The sequence below is a fragment of the Pristis pectinata genome, chromosome 21 (assembly GCF_009764475.1).
Source record: "Pristis pectinata isolate sPriPec2 chromosome 21, sPriPec2.1.pri, whole genome shotgun sequence".
NCBI classification, from domain to species: Eukaryota; Metazoa; Chordata; class Chondrichthyes; order Rhinopristiformes; family Pristidae; genus Pristis; species Pristis pectinata.
The window spans coordinates 32,376,780-32,394,071 of record NC_067425.1 but is presented as its reverse complement, the minus strand read 5'-3'; the positions used below and the strand labels follow the sequence as shown (position 1 = coordinate 32,394,071).

The following is a 17,292-nucleotide window of genomic DNA, read 5'->3' as shown; positions in this document are numbered from 1 at the left end:
ATCATGGCTGATCCATGCTGGCTTTAACTCCACTTCTGTGCCCTCGATCTTTAAAAATAATTATTCACCACCCTCTGGCAGAGGATTCCAGAGATTTACTACCCTCTGAGAGAAGAAAATTCTATGCATCTCAGTTTTAAATGAGTAGCCTCTTGAAATTATGTCCCTCTGTTCGTGACTCTCCCACTATTAAATAAGAGGACCAAAGCTGTGTACAGTATTCCAGGTGTGGTCTCAACAACTCCCTGTACAACTATAACAAAACCTCCCTATTCATAAGCTCCACTCCTTCGCAATAAGGGCAGACATGCCATTTGCTGCCTTAACTACTTGTTGGACCTGCCTGCTAACTTCTTGTGATTCATGAACCAGAGTGTCTAGATCCCTCAGAACTTCAATCATTCACAGTCTCTCTCTGCATTTAGGTAATTTGATTCCTCTTTCTGAAGTACCTGACCTCACATTTCCCCACGTTGAGCTCAGTCTGCCACATTTTCATCCAGTCACACAATCAATTATATCCCATTGCAGAATCACAATGTCCTCATCACAACGTGCCTTTCCACCTATTTTTGTATCATCATCAAACTTGAAAACCATACATTTTATTCTCTCCTCCAGGCCATTCATCTAAATAATAAACAATTGAGGGCCAAGAACAGATCCCTGGGGTACTCCACCAGTTACATCCCTCCAGCCTGCAAATGACTGATTCACCAACAACAGTTGACTTTGCCAAAATATTTTCAACTGCTATTAAAAATTAAGAATGTTCCCATTAAAAACAGATCTTCTTGGTAATTTTGGTGTCTTGTGATTAGCAAAACACCATTGCACAACGAGGTGCTGGAGCTGCAACCAAAATGTGCCACTAAGTTTTGTTCCTCTTTTAAGCTGATATTCTTAAATATCTATTTCTCTGGTAGCAGCCACAACAAGGTCGCAAAGAAGTGCCCCATATAGGCATTTAACATCAGTTTGACCTAATTCTGAATATTGTAGCAACATTTATGACCCACTACATGTTGGGTATGGCACTGATTCCAGCATTGTCCATGCCCATATCAGGGCAGTTACATTCCAAGAGGTCCTTTACATAAAGCCAAAAGGCAGACTTCCCCCTGATGTGCCTTGTGTGACAGAGTCTGAAACCTGAGTAAGATATTAGTGTGTACTTGAACACGTTTCTGATAATCAACTCAATTTGCCTGATTCTGTCAGTTTTTGGAAAATTTTCAAGATCAAGGCACTAAGGACATCTTTGGAAGAACAAAGGGAAAACAACACGACTGGCTCTCAGTTTATGAACATCTGCTGCTTCCACTCATAGAATAGAAAAAGCAAGCTGGGTTAGCTCTACAACACCAACTCAATCCAGAATTCTGAAATTCAAAGAAGATGAAACTGCAATCTTAGAAACCCACCTGAGAATATGCTCAAACACATTGGTAGCATCTGTGCAAAACCATTCAGATGTGGTTTGAAAGAGAGAATGTTCATGGTCACAACGATGGAATCAATGCGGCACATAGTGCAAGTTGTAAAACCACTGCCAATCCTAAAGCAAAAGACAGTACTATCCTGACTGACATTCAAGAACGATTTTGCTTCATAGATTGACCAACTTTCCCTAAATTAAGCATTATGAAGAAATGCTTGGAGATGCCATAATCACATAGAAGACAAAGGGTTGGACTAAAAAGATCTTTTTCAGGCTGGAAGGATCTAACTAGTGGAGTAACCAAGTATCAGTTATTAGCCCTCAATTATTTATGATTAATATTAATGACCTGGACGAGCGGGCAGAATGTAAGATATCCAGGTTTGCTGATGACATGAGAATAGATGGGGAGGGCATGTTGCTATGGGCATCTTTGGATTGAGCAACAGGATATGGGTAGTTTGAGTGAGTGGGTGAAAATTTGGCAAATAGAGTTTAATGTGGGAAAGTGTGAGGTCATTTACTTCAGTAAGAGGAATCAAAATGTGGATTGTTATCTAAATGGAGAAAGATAAAGATGAGCAAAGTACAGAGGGATCTTCATGTTCTTGTGCATGAATTGCAAAAAGTTAGCAGGCACATGTAGCAAATGGTTAGGAAAAGAAATGGCAAGAGGGTTGGAGTTTAGGAATCTAGAGAAATATTGTTACAATTGTACAGTATTCTGGTGAGGCCACACCTGAAGTATTGTACACAGTTTTTGTCCCTTTAATTAAGAAAGGATATGCTGATATTAGAGGGCAGTCTCAAGGAAATTTCACTGCATTATTCCTGGGTTGAGAGGGTTGTCCTATCACCAGTGGCTAAAGAAATTAGATTTATATTCGTAGAGTTTAGAAAAATTAGTGAACTTATTGAAGTGTATAAGGTCCTGATGGGACATGACGGTGTTTGGATGAAACCCATGCAGTCACAGAGAGAGTGCAAACGTCACACAGACAGCACCCAAGGTCAGGATTGAACCCGGGTCTCTGGAACCATAAGGCAGCAGCTCTACTAGCTCCACCGCTGTGCCGCTGGTAGCCATAACTTCATTAAGTCAAATTAAAAGCTCTGCTTGTCATTCTCCTGGCAGCCAATTTCTCCCTTTTCATTTTAATGGAATAGTAGCACCTGCCATTTCTAACTTGCACAGGCTCAGGGGCAAGTTTTTCTAACCTGAGAGCTCGCAAATCTGCAGAAGTTGAGGCTCGGTGAGGAGCTGACTGGTGCGGTGCAAGTGTCCCAGAGTCAGTGCAGTGCATAGTGGAAGGCCTTTGCATTGGAACATCTAGCTATCCAGCTATGGGTTTATCTGTTGACAGATCTGGGGGATGTTGTCAGAAGCTCTACTCCTTTTGTATCGCTTGGGTCAAACACACCACCAGTGCTCACCATCTGCAGCTCTGGGTCTAAACCAGGAACTAGAGTTCATAAAACTTGTCTGATTTCAGAGTCTACTTTTCTTAGGCTTAACTGTCTTCTATTCTGAAAATAGCTATTTAATAGCTGGCTGGTAATTAGTTTAATTTCAGAATAAAATAATGCATGCTCATTGTTATTTCAATTACATCCAAAATCTACGTTTCCCTGAGAATCTACAAGGTAAAATTACAGGTACTTTCACTCAGATTTCCGTCACCGGGATTTCATATTTTTATACTGTTCCTTGAGAGTTGCATTAATATTTATCAAACATAGCACAGAGATGTTTGAAAAGCAAATGAAGTGCTGGAGCTGTCTTCTTTCATGACCTCCATGCATGAATACGTAAATAGAAAGAATGTCAAAGCCCTTACAAAAACCCCTTTTATACTGACGGTGAAAATCTCCTGGAGTAAATGGGGTGAGCTTACTAGCAGACACGCATACATCACTCACTGCATATTTGACAGGCGTATCATCTTGGGTTTAAGTCACTTGGTAATGTTTTCTATCCTCCTACGTTCATGAAAGAGAAATAATATTTGACTTAGCACCAGTGGCCCAGATTTTGCCAGCAGATCAACATGGCACTGCTCTCATTAACACCTGCAAATGCTGGCAAGTTCAGGACTCCTGTGGCATTGGAGAAGCCCTGATCTGAGCTCCATCAGCAGTTCCCTGGGTTACTCCACTGCTGGACACCTCATAGTCTTGGGCTACCCTAGACTACTGGAATGCTTTGGCATTTATAGTGAGGTATCTATTCTGATCTATCCATATAACATTGAAGAATCCTGACAGCTTTAACAGGGAGCAAGCTTTGTCATCTGTTGGGTTTGCTTAACGGTTCAGTGGCTTGTTTTGACCTTTCGAGATGATCTGTTTAAGTCATGCATGTCTTGGTGTTTTCCAAGGGTTTCCTTATCACGTCCAGAATGTTCTCGGCCATCAGGTTTTTCAAGGTTGTGCATTGGGTATGTTTGGGGAAATTGCATAATCCCCACAATGTGTGCAGGTGGCAACCATGTCTGCAAACTCCAGGTCAGTTCCTTTCCTTAAAGTTCACAATTCCAATCGTCTTCTCACCTGTAATGGTCCTGTTCACGTGAGTTGAGAGAATGAGATAGGTGAAAAGTATCATAGCGGCGTATGCATCACAAAAGATCATTTGGCCCATCTTGCCAATGCCAGCTCTGTGAAAGAGCTGTCCACACCCCGGTTCTTCCCTATAGTCCTGCAATTTTTCTGTTTCAGGCATTTCTCAGTCTTAGTCTAGGCCACTGAAGTTAACAATGGTGCCCTAATTTGTTTTCCTGGGTAGATCACCCAACCAGTTAAATAATGTAATGCAGAGTTCTATTAATTGTGTCTTTTAATTCTGTTTTCACAGGACCATATTGCCTCCTTCCTGAAGATAGCTAAATATATTCTCAGTGACTATCTCAAATGTTTTGTTTTGCATCTTTTCCTGACAAATTTCTGAAGCTCTGTAACAAGACCCACATATTTCAAAGTGTTATTCAGAATGTTAAGTGGTGCTATGAAGTATACTCCATCCACCCAACTTCATTATTTCACAGAATGGATGCAGGATATTTGACACTGGAAGGAGGACTTTTGACTTGAAAGTTGTTCCGGCTCTATGTAAGAGCAAGCTAGCTAGTCTCTTATGGATACTCATTCAGCTTCCTGTTGAATACCACAATTGAATCCTGCCTTTAGTACTACCCCTGGCAGTTCATGCTAGACCCTAACCACTCGTTGTGTAGAAAGATTTCTCCTCATGTCATTTCTGGTTCTTTTGCCATTCTGTGTCCCCCTCCCAAAGCCAATGCGAACAGTTTCTCTCTATCTAATCAGTTGTCTTTCATCACTGTAAACCTCTGTCAGAACCCCTCACAACCTTGTCTGTTCCAATAACAACCCCAGCTTCCTAGTCTATCCACATAACTAAATTCCTTCACCCCTGGAATAATAACACATCTCTTCTGCATTCTCTCTGAAGTCTTTGTTTTCCCCAATGTGTGGCACCCAAAAGTCAATGTAATACTCCAGTCATGGTTGAACCAGTGTTTTATGAAAAGTTTGTCACCATTTCCTTGCTCTTGTACTCTATGCCTGTTTATAAAGCCCAGGTTTCCATATATTTTTTAACCACTTCCTCAACCTGCCCTGTCACTTCAAACAAACTATGCATGTATGCCCCCAGATTTGTCTGTTCTGGTGTCCCTTTTATATTTGTACCCTCTCATTTATCTTGTCTTGTTTCATTCTTCATACCAGTTCAAATTTCTTAGCTTTAAGTTTCACCTGCCACCTATCTGCCCGTTACACCAGCCTATCTACCTCACCTTGAACTTAGTCACTACATCTCCAAATTTTGAGTCATCTACAAATTTGGAAGTTGCACTCTGTAAATCCAGGCTCATGTCATTAATACGTAGGACTGGTTTCTTCTCCTATCTATCTATATTTACAACAGCCAGCAGTGCAAAGGTCCTGATATAGGACTTGTACTAAATGACAAAAGAGTAGAATTCTTTATTCCATGCTGAAGTAGCTTTACCTGCAGTTGAGCATTACAGTAACCTTAATGTAACTTCCAGTGACGCAGATCACCCTTCCTGGGCACAGCATCCTCATGACTCAGAGATCTGAATTTTAACAAAGTGGCTGAAATTTCAGTGTCCGTTTTAATCACTTTTTACATTCCCTCCTCCCCTCATGGTCTGAAGAAACTCCCCAACTGTCTGATATCTATATCAGCTGGATGATACAACTTTTAACATTTAAAAATACTCAATGTCTGAATTTCATTCTAGGTGGTCAAACAATTTTAGTATTTACAATGTGGTTACTTGACTTCCATGAGAGTTAAATGGGAAGGCTGTTTCAATCCAATTGCATGTTCACAGTGGGGTTATATTTTTAGTGGGTAAATACAAACTAAAATTTTCTAGCATTTATTCCCTGTGCAAAGTAAGCTAATTATATATTGATGTGAAATGACATATTGAAGCAAACATGTCCTTCAGTTAACAACTTCAATATCACCGTTTTGTTTGTTTGCATAGCAGAAGTGGTCATTATTAGCATCTCTATAGATTCTAGGAAAGAACTCCAGAGATGGAGCCTCTATTTTGTCACAGTATTGTGAATACTTTGGCCAGTCAATACTACAAGGATCCATTACATGTTACTCTTTCTCTCCATTCTCACACTTCGCAGATTGACAGAGCCTTGGTTCTATCAGGGCATGCTGGGGAATGTTAAAGTTTTGGCCATTTTCTGGATATGTGGGCCACAAGCCATTCCTGATTGTACAGCTGCCCAGCTCTGTTAATGTAGGTAGAGTTTGCCATTCTCCCTACAGGTGTTATTACATAAGCAGTGTTCCTAATACTGACCCCTTGGGAAACAACAGTGTACATTTACCTCCATTCCAAAAAAAGCAGTCTTTCAATACTGTTCTTTGTTTCCTGCTACTTAGTGATTTTCCCATCCGTGTCCCTGCAGTTGCTTTTATTGCAATGGCTTCAGTGTGATGGCAAGCCCATTGTGTGGCAGTTTATCAAACAACATTTCTAGGTCTATATTGCCATATCAATCATATTTTACCTTTCAGCACACACAATTACTTCATCAGTACACTCTATCAAGTTAGTTGGGCATGATTTGCCTTTAACAAATTCATGCTAGCTTTCTCTAATCAATTGACTTTTTTTCCAAGCAGCTGCTTATTCTGCCCCTCACACCATTGAGGTTAAATTGATTGGTTTATCCCTACATCCTTTTCTTGAGCAAGGTTGTAACATTAGTATTTATCTAATCCATAGGCCCAATGGCACATCTAGTAGAGCTGCTGCCTCAGGGGTCCAGAGACCCAGATTCAGTCCTGACTTCTGGTGCTGTCTGTGTGGAGTTTGCATGTTCTTCCTGTGACGACTTGGGTTTCTCCTGGTTGCTCCGGTTTTCTCTCTCATTCCAAGTGCATGTGGGTTGGTGAGTTGATTAGTTGTGGTAAATTGCCCCTGACCTGGAGGTGAGTGGTAGAATCTGAGGACAATTGCTGGGAAAGTGGGGAGAATAAAATGAGATTAGTGCAGATGGCTGCTTGGTGGTGGCCAGCTCAGACGGTCAGCAGAATGGCCTAGTCCTGTGCTGTCTGACTTTAACTTTATGACTCCCTTGAATATTTAGATGATTGGAAGATTATGGCTGGGACCTCTGCAATTTCCTCTTTTACTTTGTCTCAGCAATCTGCATCCCACCTGGACCAGGACATTTATCCACTCTAAATGCAGCTGGCCTTCCCAGTAACTCTTTATCAATTTTCAAGACAAGCAAAAGGTATTCGATGTATAGTGTGAAGCACTAGCTGGGATTATTGTTTAACTTCTGCTCCTCTATTCTGAGTGAAAATCTGACTCCAAAACTGCTCCTGAAATTGTCAGTTGTGGGGGTCTCACTCAATTATATATGACCAGTAATTATTATCTCTCTTCCTTTCATGGAAAGGGCGCCAAGCAACCAGGAAAAGTGAGAAGGAAGATTCTCAAAATTGTAGCTACCTTTTCCTTTTTGGGCAATGATTAAAAAGCTGCATGCCAAAGGTCTTTGAGATGCTCGATGCGCAGTTAGCACAGATGAAACCAGAGAAAGCCTACACTGAGGGTCTGGAGGGTAGAGGTTGAAAACTAATGAGTCTCTGGTGAATAGCTGGAATGGAGCAAATGAGCAGTTAATGACGTGTTGCTCAAAAAAAGCCATGATAAGATTGAGTTGAATGTGTTTGAAAATTAAAGGGATAAACAAGATATGATCATCGTAATAGAAATTATTCCTTGCTGCTAGGACATAAAATGTGTCTTCCATGGAGTATTTGATTTTCAGAAGTTTAGCTGTAGATGAATATGGCAATTTGGGCCACTCTCAGCACTGGGGGAAAATATTTGCAGAATTTTCTTCCTGATTCAATCAGTGAAATGGGATTCACAAGAGGTACAGCTTCTGCAGTGTGTGTAGGAGGAGATGAATTCATTGGTTGTGGAAAAACTCAACTGGCTGGTTAGTTAGTGCCCCAGGCCAGGGAGTGTTGAACTTGAATCTGGAATGAATCGATACAAGTCAGGTCCCAGAATTGTTTAGAGTCTTGGCAACATGTGCCCAGTTTTTTTTATTGCTTTTGCAAATGGCACACTGTTTACCCAAACCGTTATCTCCTGAAGCACAATATCTATTGTACTTTTTAACATCAGACCAAATGAAGTTTGTACAGTGAGTCTTAATAAAAAATAAAATTGATGAAACATTCCTTACTGCAGTGTTAGGAGACTGCCAGAACTTGCTCTGCAGCAGACCATAGGCCAAAATACATGCAAAGGAAAAAGCTGTAAATGCAGTAAATCTGAATAAAAAGCAGAAAATGTTGGAAATACTCAAAGATCAGGCAGTATATTTGGAGGGCATAACAGTATTAATATTTCGGGTGAATGACATGGTGAAATGTTCTTTGGCACTTCCTTTTTCTTTTCATTTCTGTTATTTTTCATTTTAAAATCATAAATTTGTCATCCCAATGTCACTGAAAACTATTCCATCCCCTCAGCTTGTCCTTTTCCCTAGTGCAACTTTTAAGGGACTGGAACTAAATTCAAGGCACTTGAATGGATGTGACCAATAGCCACTGTGCCTGTTCACCAGCAGATCTGACCACCATCAAGCTCTGTTTTCACATGCCAAAGCTGCTTCAGGACAACCTTCGAATGCAAAGTCAAAGCCCGGCTGCTTTTATCACCAGGAAAAAAAACATTACTGGACTTGTTTTTGGAACTGAGAGTGGGAAAAAAAAATGTGCAAGCAGTCCATGGACTTGTTTATCAGTAACATTAAGACCATCTGCATCACTGCCTCTCTATAAACCAAGTTACAAAGCTCAGCTGCTATTATCTTGCCTCCTACCAAGTCCCATTTGCAGTTCACTCCTGTGCTTATTAACCTACACAGGTTGCCAGTTAACCAATGCTTCAGTTTTAAAATACTCATCCTTGTTTTTAAATATTTCACTGTGAAACACTGAATGTTTCACTGTGATAAGACTATTGAATGGTTCCCTTATACAATGAGATGGACTATGACTTCACGATCTACCTTGTTGTGACCTTGCACCTTATTGCACTGCACTTTCTCTGTAGCTGTGACACTTTACTCTGTACTGTTATTGTTTTTACCTGTACTACATCAATGCACTCTGTACTAACTCAATGTAACTGCACCGTGTAATGAATTGACCTGTACAATCGGTATGCAAGACAAGTTTTTCACTGTACCTCGGTACAAATGACAATGATAAACCAATACAAATACCAAATCCCTCCATGGATTAACCTCTTTTACCAAGAACTCCAGGAGCTGTATAACCCAGCAAGCTATGTGTACTGTTCTAATTCCAGCCTCGTGATCATATTTAATTATGCTACTGTTGGTTTTCCATTCAGCTGCCAAGCCCCTAAATTATGAAGTTCCTCCCATGTCCTTCTGATTCTTTCTTTCCACCTTTATTGTTCCTTAAAATCCATTTGATTGAGTTTCCTTAATCATTCTTAATGTAACTCAATCTTTTGTTTGGTAACACTCCTATGGAACAGTTAGGGATGCTTATGACATGTTGAAAGCCTTGAGTAAATGGAAGGTGGTGGTGTGAAAAGATTGGACCTGAACCTACTGCTCATTTGCAGCTCCTCCAAAGCAGAGGTGAAATGCAGGATTCATGGAACAGTGCAGACAGACACTACAATGCGCACACACACACACACAGGCAATTTACAATCTTGGCAATGATTGGAATTGAGAGCAACGTCATTTGTTATATTTCACCTGAACAAAACAAAGTCAGAAAGTGAAGCCACAATGGAAAAGAAATAGAAAAAGATGGAAGCTTACTGTTTTTGATAAATGTATTTTTATTTAATAACCTACCACACTTCCATGATTTCCATTTTTTTCATTACAACTTATACAAATTCCAAAACTACAATCTCTGCTCTGATTCAAAAAAAAGACCATAGAGTTTGTTCATGGTTTATAAAATCCAGGATTGTTGCCAGTGATCCAAGCACATTGTTCTTGGCAGATCCATTTCTCACTAAATTATTGTGAACATTCACAGTCGGGCCTGTTCATCTACTCGATGCCAGAGATGTGCAAAATTTGTGCATACCTCTTGGTGTTATCTTTGACTCTGAAGCTCAATTTTACCAGCACTTACACTGCTTTCTTGTTTTCAGTTATGAGAAGGAATTAATTGTATAATCTGACTTTTGATTTAGAGCATGTGAGGATTTTACTGAATTATTCAGCTTTTTTCTCCCAACTGGAACATCACTGGAATAAATAAGGTTAAAAGACGCTAAGCTCAGAGAGCAATTGAACCGTGTGCAGACTGCAGAATAATTATAGAATTAGACTGCTGGGAATTCCAGCAAGATTCAATAATAGCTTAGTTTTCATGGAATTTCACACTGTTCACATATAGAGGAGATTTTATTTTCATAGATCTACAGTCTCCTTTAGTGGGTTACAACATACATTAAACAAATGACTGGCACTTTTAAAGTTGATATTAAATCTAGTGGCTCACAAATGGTATAGTGTAGCACAACTTTTACATAGGCTGGGAAATTTGTTTGGAAAGCTGAACCAGAAGTATGGCAAGGAATGCAATTTCCTTCTGCATCTTTTCTTTATCTAGTATACTATGGCTTGGAAGTGCCCAGGCATGAGCAGTGCTACCCATTGGTGAGCAGCCCAAGTCTGGACATCACTCCCAGGAATACCACTAGTGCATATTAGAGGCACAGATGTCATGCATCACCCAGATAGAAGTAGGTATTCAAAAGCTGTACCCCAGACAACACTCTGTCCTTGCCACTCACCCACTTCTCCCCACCTCTCCTATTGTGACCTGCCTCTCACTCTCCTCTGGTCAGTGCCCCACCCTGATTTCGTCTCTCACTCAGCACACTTTGAACTTGCTCCCTTGCCTTCACCTCACTCTCACCCTCTCCTCCATTACCCGTCCCCCCCCCCCCCCCAGTGTTGGACAAGTTTAACAGCAGTTATATGGGTAATGTTCTCCCAGAATACAATTATTGTGGCTGCTGTTTTGCTTTAATATAGAATATGTTAAAAATGTTACTTCCACTTAGACATTAGATCTGTTCTGAAGCATGTTCCCAGTATTTTTTCTCTTTGCTAATTACAATAAGCTAACTGTAAGAAAGCAATAACTTGCACATTAATGTAACTTGGAGTCAATAGACAGGTTAGGATTCTCTTTTGCAGGTTTATATCAACCCAGGGAGTGGATGAAAAATTGTTTGTCTGATAGCTTATTTTGCAATGCTCAGGACACCAAATGTGGTTACTATTCAACAATTTACTGTTGCCACAGCAACATAGATGCAAGGAAAATTGAGCATCCAGCTAGTCTGGTTATGTCTGAGGGATCCAAGTAACCTCTGGGGGAAATCAATGATTTGCTGCAGATCTCAGTCCACAGCAGGGCTGTTGCCTCTCTCCTCTGCTACTGGTCAGTAGCGGCAGGAGTCTGGGGGGAGATCTGATGAAGATGCACGAGGCCATGATTGGTTTAGGAAGTGTAAACAGAGGGAAGCTGTTTCCAATACCTGATGGTTCAAGAAATAGGAGCCTCAAATTTATTTTGAGGGGAAACTTTCGGAACCTGCTTCAAGGATGTTTACCTGTGTGAAATTATCCATTTTACATCAACTCTTTCTGTGCCTTCTCTGAGCGAGGTTGCCAATTCATGTCATCCTTGGTCAGACTTGATTTGACGGTGTTCATGCTGTGGCACAAGGCTGTTAGAATTGAATAGAAATTACTAAAGCCTGTTTCAGATAGAGCCCTGAGGGCCAGCAGAAAGGGGTCATTGGTTCACTTGGCATTCAGTGTCTAAACAGTGGATGGCTTCAGTAAGAACAGACAGAATGCTAGTTTATTTTGCTCGTTCATTTGTATTCCAGATCCTCAAAAGCTGTCAAGTTACATCTACAGTATAGAGTTTTGGCCTGAGACAGCAAAGGGAACAGTAATATAGTTGCTGCTAACATTTTGACTTTTATTTGACAAGATAGGGTCCTTAACCTTAAAAACATCTCAGAAAATAACATTTAACAACAGAAACAACTTGTTATCATAAAATATCATTATTATCAAAAGTCCCAAGGTACTTGAAAGGAAAATAAACCAACAAACATTATCTTTCTTGAGACTACAGGATAATGTTTGATTAAAATGGTGAGGGAGTGGTTGATGGCTTTAAGGAAAGTTCCAAAGGATTAGGCGCAATCAATTACAGGTTCTTCTACCAGATGCAAGGGAGCAGACAGATAAGATCCAGGACAGGGACATTGAGTGTAGAAGGTTAGTAAGGACACCATTAAAGAAACAGTTCAGAGGCAATGAATGTGTGGAAGCGAGTTTTGGCAGTGATGAGCATGAGAGGGCATAGTCCATAGTGTACATAATGTACACTAATGTACATAAAATGTGACCTCTGTGACTACGATTAATGTAACTGGGAGGCATTCTGTATGTCAGAATCAGATTTATTATCGCTGACTTATGACATGAAAGTTGTTGCTTTTGCGGTTGCAGTGCAAAGACATAAATTTACTATAAATTACAAACATGAATAGTGCAAAACAAAGGAATAACAAGGTAGTGTTCATGGACTGTACAGAAATCAGATGGTGGAGGGGAAGAAGCTGTTTCTAAATCACTGAACGTGGGTCTTCAGGCTCCTGTAATGAGAAGAGGGCATGCCCCGGATGGTGAGGGTCCTTAGTGATGGATGCCGCCTTCTTGAGGTACCACCTTTTGAAGATGTCCTCGATGGTGAGGAGGCCAAGACCAGATCCTTGGGTGATTGCACGTTTTAACAGTGAAGGATGGAGTCAAATAATGACCCTCCTACAACAGTGCAGTGGTGGGGAAGGATGGTGTTATCAACTAGGTTCAAGATTGCAGATAGATTTGGGAGGACATGGAGATATACCAAGTTGAGATCACAGGATAAGTGCAGTTCAAGAACCCTGTTGCTAGTCAGGAAGAATGTCCTAACGTTGATGTTTTTAACCCTAATGAAATGCTTGCCATCTTTTTTTGTGCTTAATATAATTCTAAAGTTGCATGCCTTGTACAAGAGAAATACTACTTCCATCAAACTCTAGTCTGATAATATAACATTCCATATATAGATTTTACGCACAGGCTACTAATGAGTGAAGTGGCAGCAGAGCTGTTCAAATGCAGCTCATAGTGTGAATTAAAGTGCTTATAACTACATCAGGCCAGTCAAGCAGAAGTAGTTTGGGCCACAGCTGTGTAGGTTTGACATATCTGCAGCGGGCTGACAGTCAGCTGTAGGAAAGGTGGAGTGGTTAAGAATGAAGGAGCAAGCAAGAGAGGTTTTTGTTAATATTGAAGGTGTATTTAAACACACTTGGATTAACATAATATAGAAGCACTAACTTTCATAACGTGTAATATTACTATTAAATCTGGTCACAAAATGTATATCACAATTCCACGGTAGCGCAGTGGTTAGCGCGAAGCTATTACAGCGCCACTGATCGGGGTTCGATTCCCGTCGCTGTCTGTAAGGAGTTTGTACGTTCTCCTGTGTCTGCGTGGGTTTCCTCCGGGTGCTCCGGTTTCCTCCCACATTGCAAAGACGTATGGGTAGGTTAATTTGGGTTTAAAATGGGCGGCGCTGACTCGTTAAGCCGGAAGGGCCTGTTACCATGCTGTAAATAAAATTTAAAAATTTAAATTTAAATTCAAATAAAGAACTACTGCAGCCATTTGTCAATTAATTTTAACGATATGTGGGCATAATCACAGTGTACTTGAACCGCACTTCCAAAGTAAATGATGTAAATGTCAAGAATTTGAAATGAAATGAGAACTGAAATATTTGGTCTGTTGGCATTCTGCCTTGGTGCACTTAAACTCTTATGAGCTGTTAAGATAAAGTTTAATGGTAATACTTGTCTCAGACTGTCTTTATAATCTCCAATGTCAGAAATAAGAGAAGAGAGCTCAAGCATGTCATCCAGATAGGGGAAAGGAAAAGAATCATTTCAAGCTTCTGCTACATCTTGTACTGAAAGATGCAAAAGATTGTTGGGGGTCACCAATGAGCAGGCTACTTTTTCAATTAATACTATGTGCAGGCCATCATTGAAATTAGGAATTTCTTCTTTTGGGATTTACTTTTGGATGCTGGTTCAATTTTAAAAGTACTTTATTGTTATATGGACTCACTGATGTAACTCATTATCTCTCAAATTCTAAAGTAAGTTTCTGCTAGAAGTTGTAATCTATCAAAAATGCAAAAGATGATAATTGCCCTGAAGCTTAATATATAATCTTGTTACTTGCTTTCTATTGACATCAAGAACTTAAAATTCCTCTACATTATAGGCATAAATTCAATTGCCTGATAATATCATTGCTGTGTGCAGAACCAGGCTAATAATCAAGTTAAGAACTAAACAACAGTTACTGTTCCAGCTTTCAGACTATCCAAAAGCAATACAGTTGTATGCCAGTCAACATGATGGAAAATCCAGGATCTAATATGTCTGTCAGATGCAATTTAGATGTTGGAGCTACAAAAAAAAATCAGTGCACCTCACTGCTAACATGTCATACTGAACAGATAGAGAATATACCAATCAAACTCAGCCATGAAAAAATTCACCAGTGAAGAACTACAAAAATAACCAAAAAACAATCAAGGAATTCCCACCAGTTTAAGAAAACAGAAGTAACAGGTGAAATTATTTCTGTGCTCATATTTTCTGTTATTTTTCTTTTCAGACATGGTGTCCAATAAACTGCAGAATAGCAATGTGTTTACCATTGCTAAAAGGAATGTGGAGGGGCAGGATATGTTATATCAATCCTTGAAACTGACCAATGGGATTTGGATGCTGGCAGAGCTGCGCATTCAGCCTGGGAACCCCAACTATACGGTAAGTGTTCATCACAGTCCAGTGATTATTATTACATAAAAGTCTTTCTAAAGGATGCTTCTGCTCTTTGGGCATGCTTATAAAAACCCATAAAAATTAGGTGGCATTGGGAACTTCATATCTAGCTTGTCTGGGACAGAGGGAGGAAAATTCACTCCAATTTGGTATTGGTTTATTATTGTCACTTGTACCAAGGTACAGTGAAAAACTTGTCTTGCATACTGATTGTACAGATCAATTCATTACACAGTCCAGATACATTGAGTTAGTACAGAGTGCATTGAGGTAGTACAGGTAAAAACAATAACAGAGTAAAGTGTCACAGCTACAGGGAAGTGCATTACAGGTAGACAGTAAGGTGCAAGGTCATAACAAGGTAGATTGTGAGGTCAAGAGTCCATCTCATTGTATAAGGGAACGGTTCAATTGTCTTATCACAATGGGATAGAAGCTGTCCTTGAGCCTGGTCTTATGTGCCACTTAATCACTCCCCTGTAGCTTCTTGCTGACAGATATGTCTGCATGATGATGGGTGAAGCAGGAACTCAGCAAGATGGAAAAGCCGAATGAGATACTTTGGATCAGAGCACGACATATGGCTCCCTCTGCATGGTTTCAGAATGTGATGAGGGTGTCAGGGAATTGTACCCAAGTCCAGGGAGACAAATACAGTATATGTGCTCACATTGCCATTATGTCTGCCTTGATGGTGAAGGAAGTTGGCCCATAATTGATTTTCTTGTAAGTTGCCACTGGTTCTTCAATAGCAGATACCCTCTGCCCCCAGTAGCTTCATCAGAGTTAAGCACTCAAATTCCATACAAGTGCAGCCATTTATGTATGTACATTGCAAAATATCCATGTATGCACATCACAAAATACCCATGGAATGCTTTTATTTTTCTTCAAGTCTGAGCAGTTATGAACAAGTTCATTGTTTTCCAGTTCTAAAATATGATTAACGTTATTAATGCATTACACTGTGGAGATATATTTTCTGACAATTTTCATAAGAATACATTGAAAAGGGAAACACAATATAATTGTTTTCTGAATATTTATTGCTCCCATTTTTGGATTTGGGGTACAACTGCATGGCAGAGTGGAACTGATAGGAGTGATACCAGGTTCAGTGCTGAACCGTATCAGGTAGAGTATTGTACCACCACCTCTAAACTAGCATTGCCAAGGCTGATGACAGTGATCTTGATACTTGGAATCCTGTGAAACAGAGATTGCTAAAATTTGAAGACTAAGAAAATTCTGTGCAGTTATTGAAATAAATGTAATACAGAAGAACAGGATATTTTTTATTTCTATGTCAGGCTAAAAATAACACGGCTAGATAAAAGATAAGCCTCAGCCTACAAGTTTGTAACTGACAGTCAGCCATTCAGGTATTCAAGTCTATTCTACTTTTTTGTTCAATGATGAGTGATTGTAACCTTAACTCCATTTTCCTGTCTTTGTTGCATACCCCTTAATGCTCTCACCTAATAAAAATCTAAATTCCCTTGAAAGAGACAGTTTCAGATTTCCATTGCATTGCATGGCATCTCTGTCCAAATCATGGAAAGGCATCATTGTTGAATTACCTGTGGCTCAGTGGTAACATTCAAACAGTCAGATTTATGTAGACCCCTCCAATGATTAGGATACAAAATCTAGACTGAAACTTCAGCAACTGTTGTGGAGTTGCAGGTGCAGCCTTTTAGACACGATAATGAACTGTGTCTGCCCTCAGGCGGATGTTAAACAAAAAATCCAGTGATACAATTTTTTTTTTAATTTTATTTACAGCATGGTAACAGGCCCTTCCGACCCAGCGAGTCCGCGCCGCCCATTTTAAACCCAAATTAACCTACCCGTACATCTTTGCAATGTGGGAGGAAACCGGAGCACCCGGAGGAAACCCACGCAGACACAGGAGAACGTACAAACTCCTTACAGACAACGATGGGAATCAAACCCCGATCGCTGGTGCTGTAATAGCATCGCGCTACCATAGCGTACCGTAGCAGGGGAATTCTCCCCAGCCTCCATGCTAATTTCTCTCCATTGACCAGTATTACTAAAGCAAATTATCTAGGCATTGCTGCGCGTAGAATCTTGCTATGTGTGAATTACCTGCAACATTTCGTTGCTTTACAGTGGCAACTGTTCAAAAATACTTCAAGAAAGGTGCTGTATATGCACAGTTATGTTTTCTTTTCATCCACAGTACCAATTTGATACTTTTCTACTTCTTGCACAGTCTTTCCTGAGGTCTGTCTGAAATTAACAATTAGTGAGGAATTAAGAGCTGTTTGCCCTATAGCCCCAAAG

At 40.1% G+C, this 17,292-nt stretch overlaps 1 protein-coding gene across 3 annotated transcripts in view; it reads left to right on the top strand.

Moving 5' to 3' along the window:
* ap2b1 (adaptor related protein complex 2 subunit beta 1) overlaps positions 1-17,292 on the top strand; it is a 209,460-nt gene that overhangs the window by 164,807 nt on the left and 27,361 nt on the right. For all 3 annotated transcript variants that reach the window (XM_052035359.1, XM_052035361.1, XM_052035360.1), the window contains one exon: positions 14,813-14,967. In XM_052035359.1, coding sequence (XP_051891319.1) covers positions 14,813-14,967 — 155 coding nt within the window. The remainder of the gene's footprint in view (positions 1-14,812; positions 14,968-17,292) is intronic.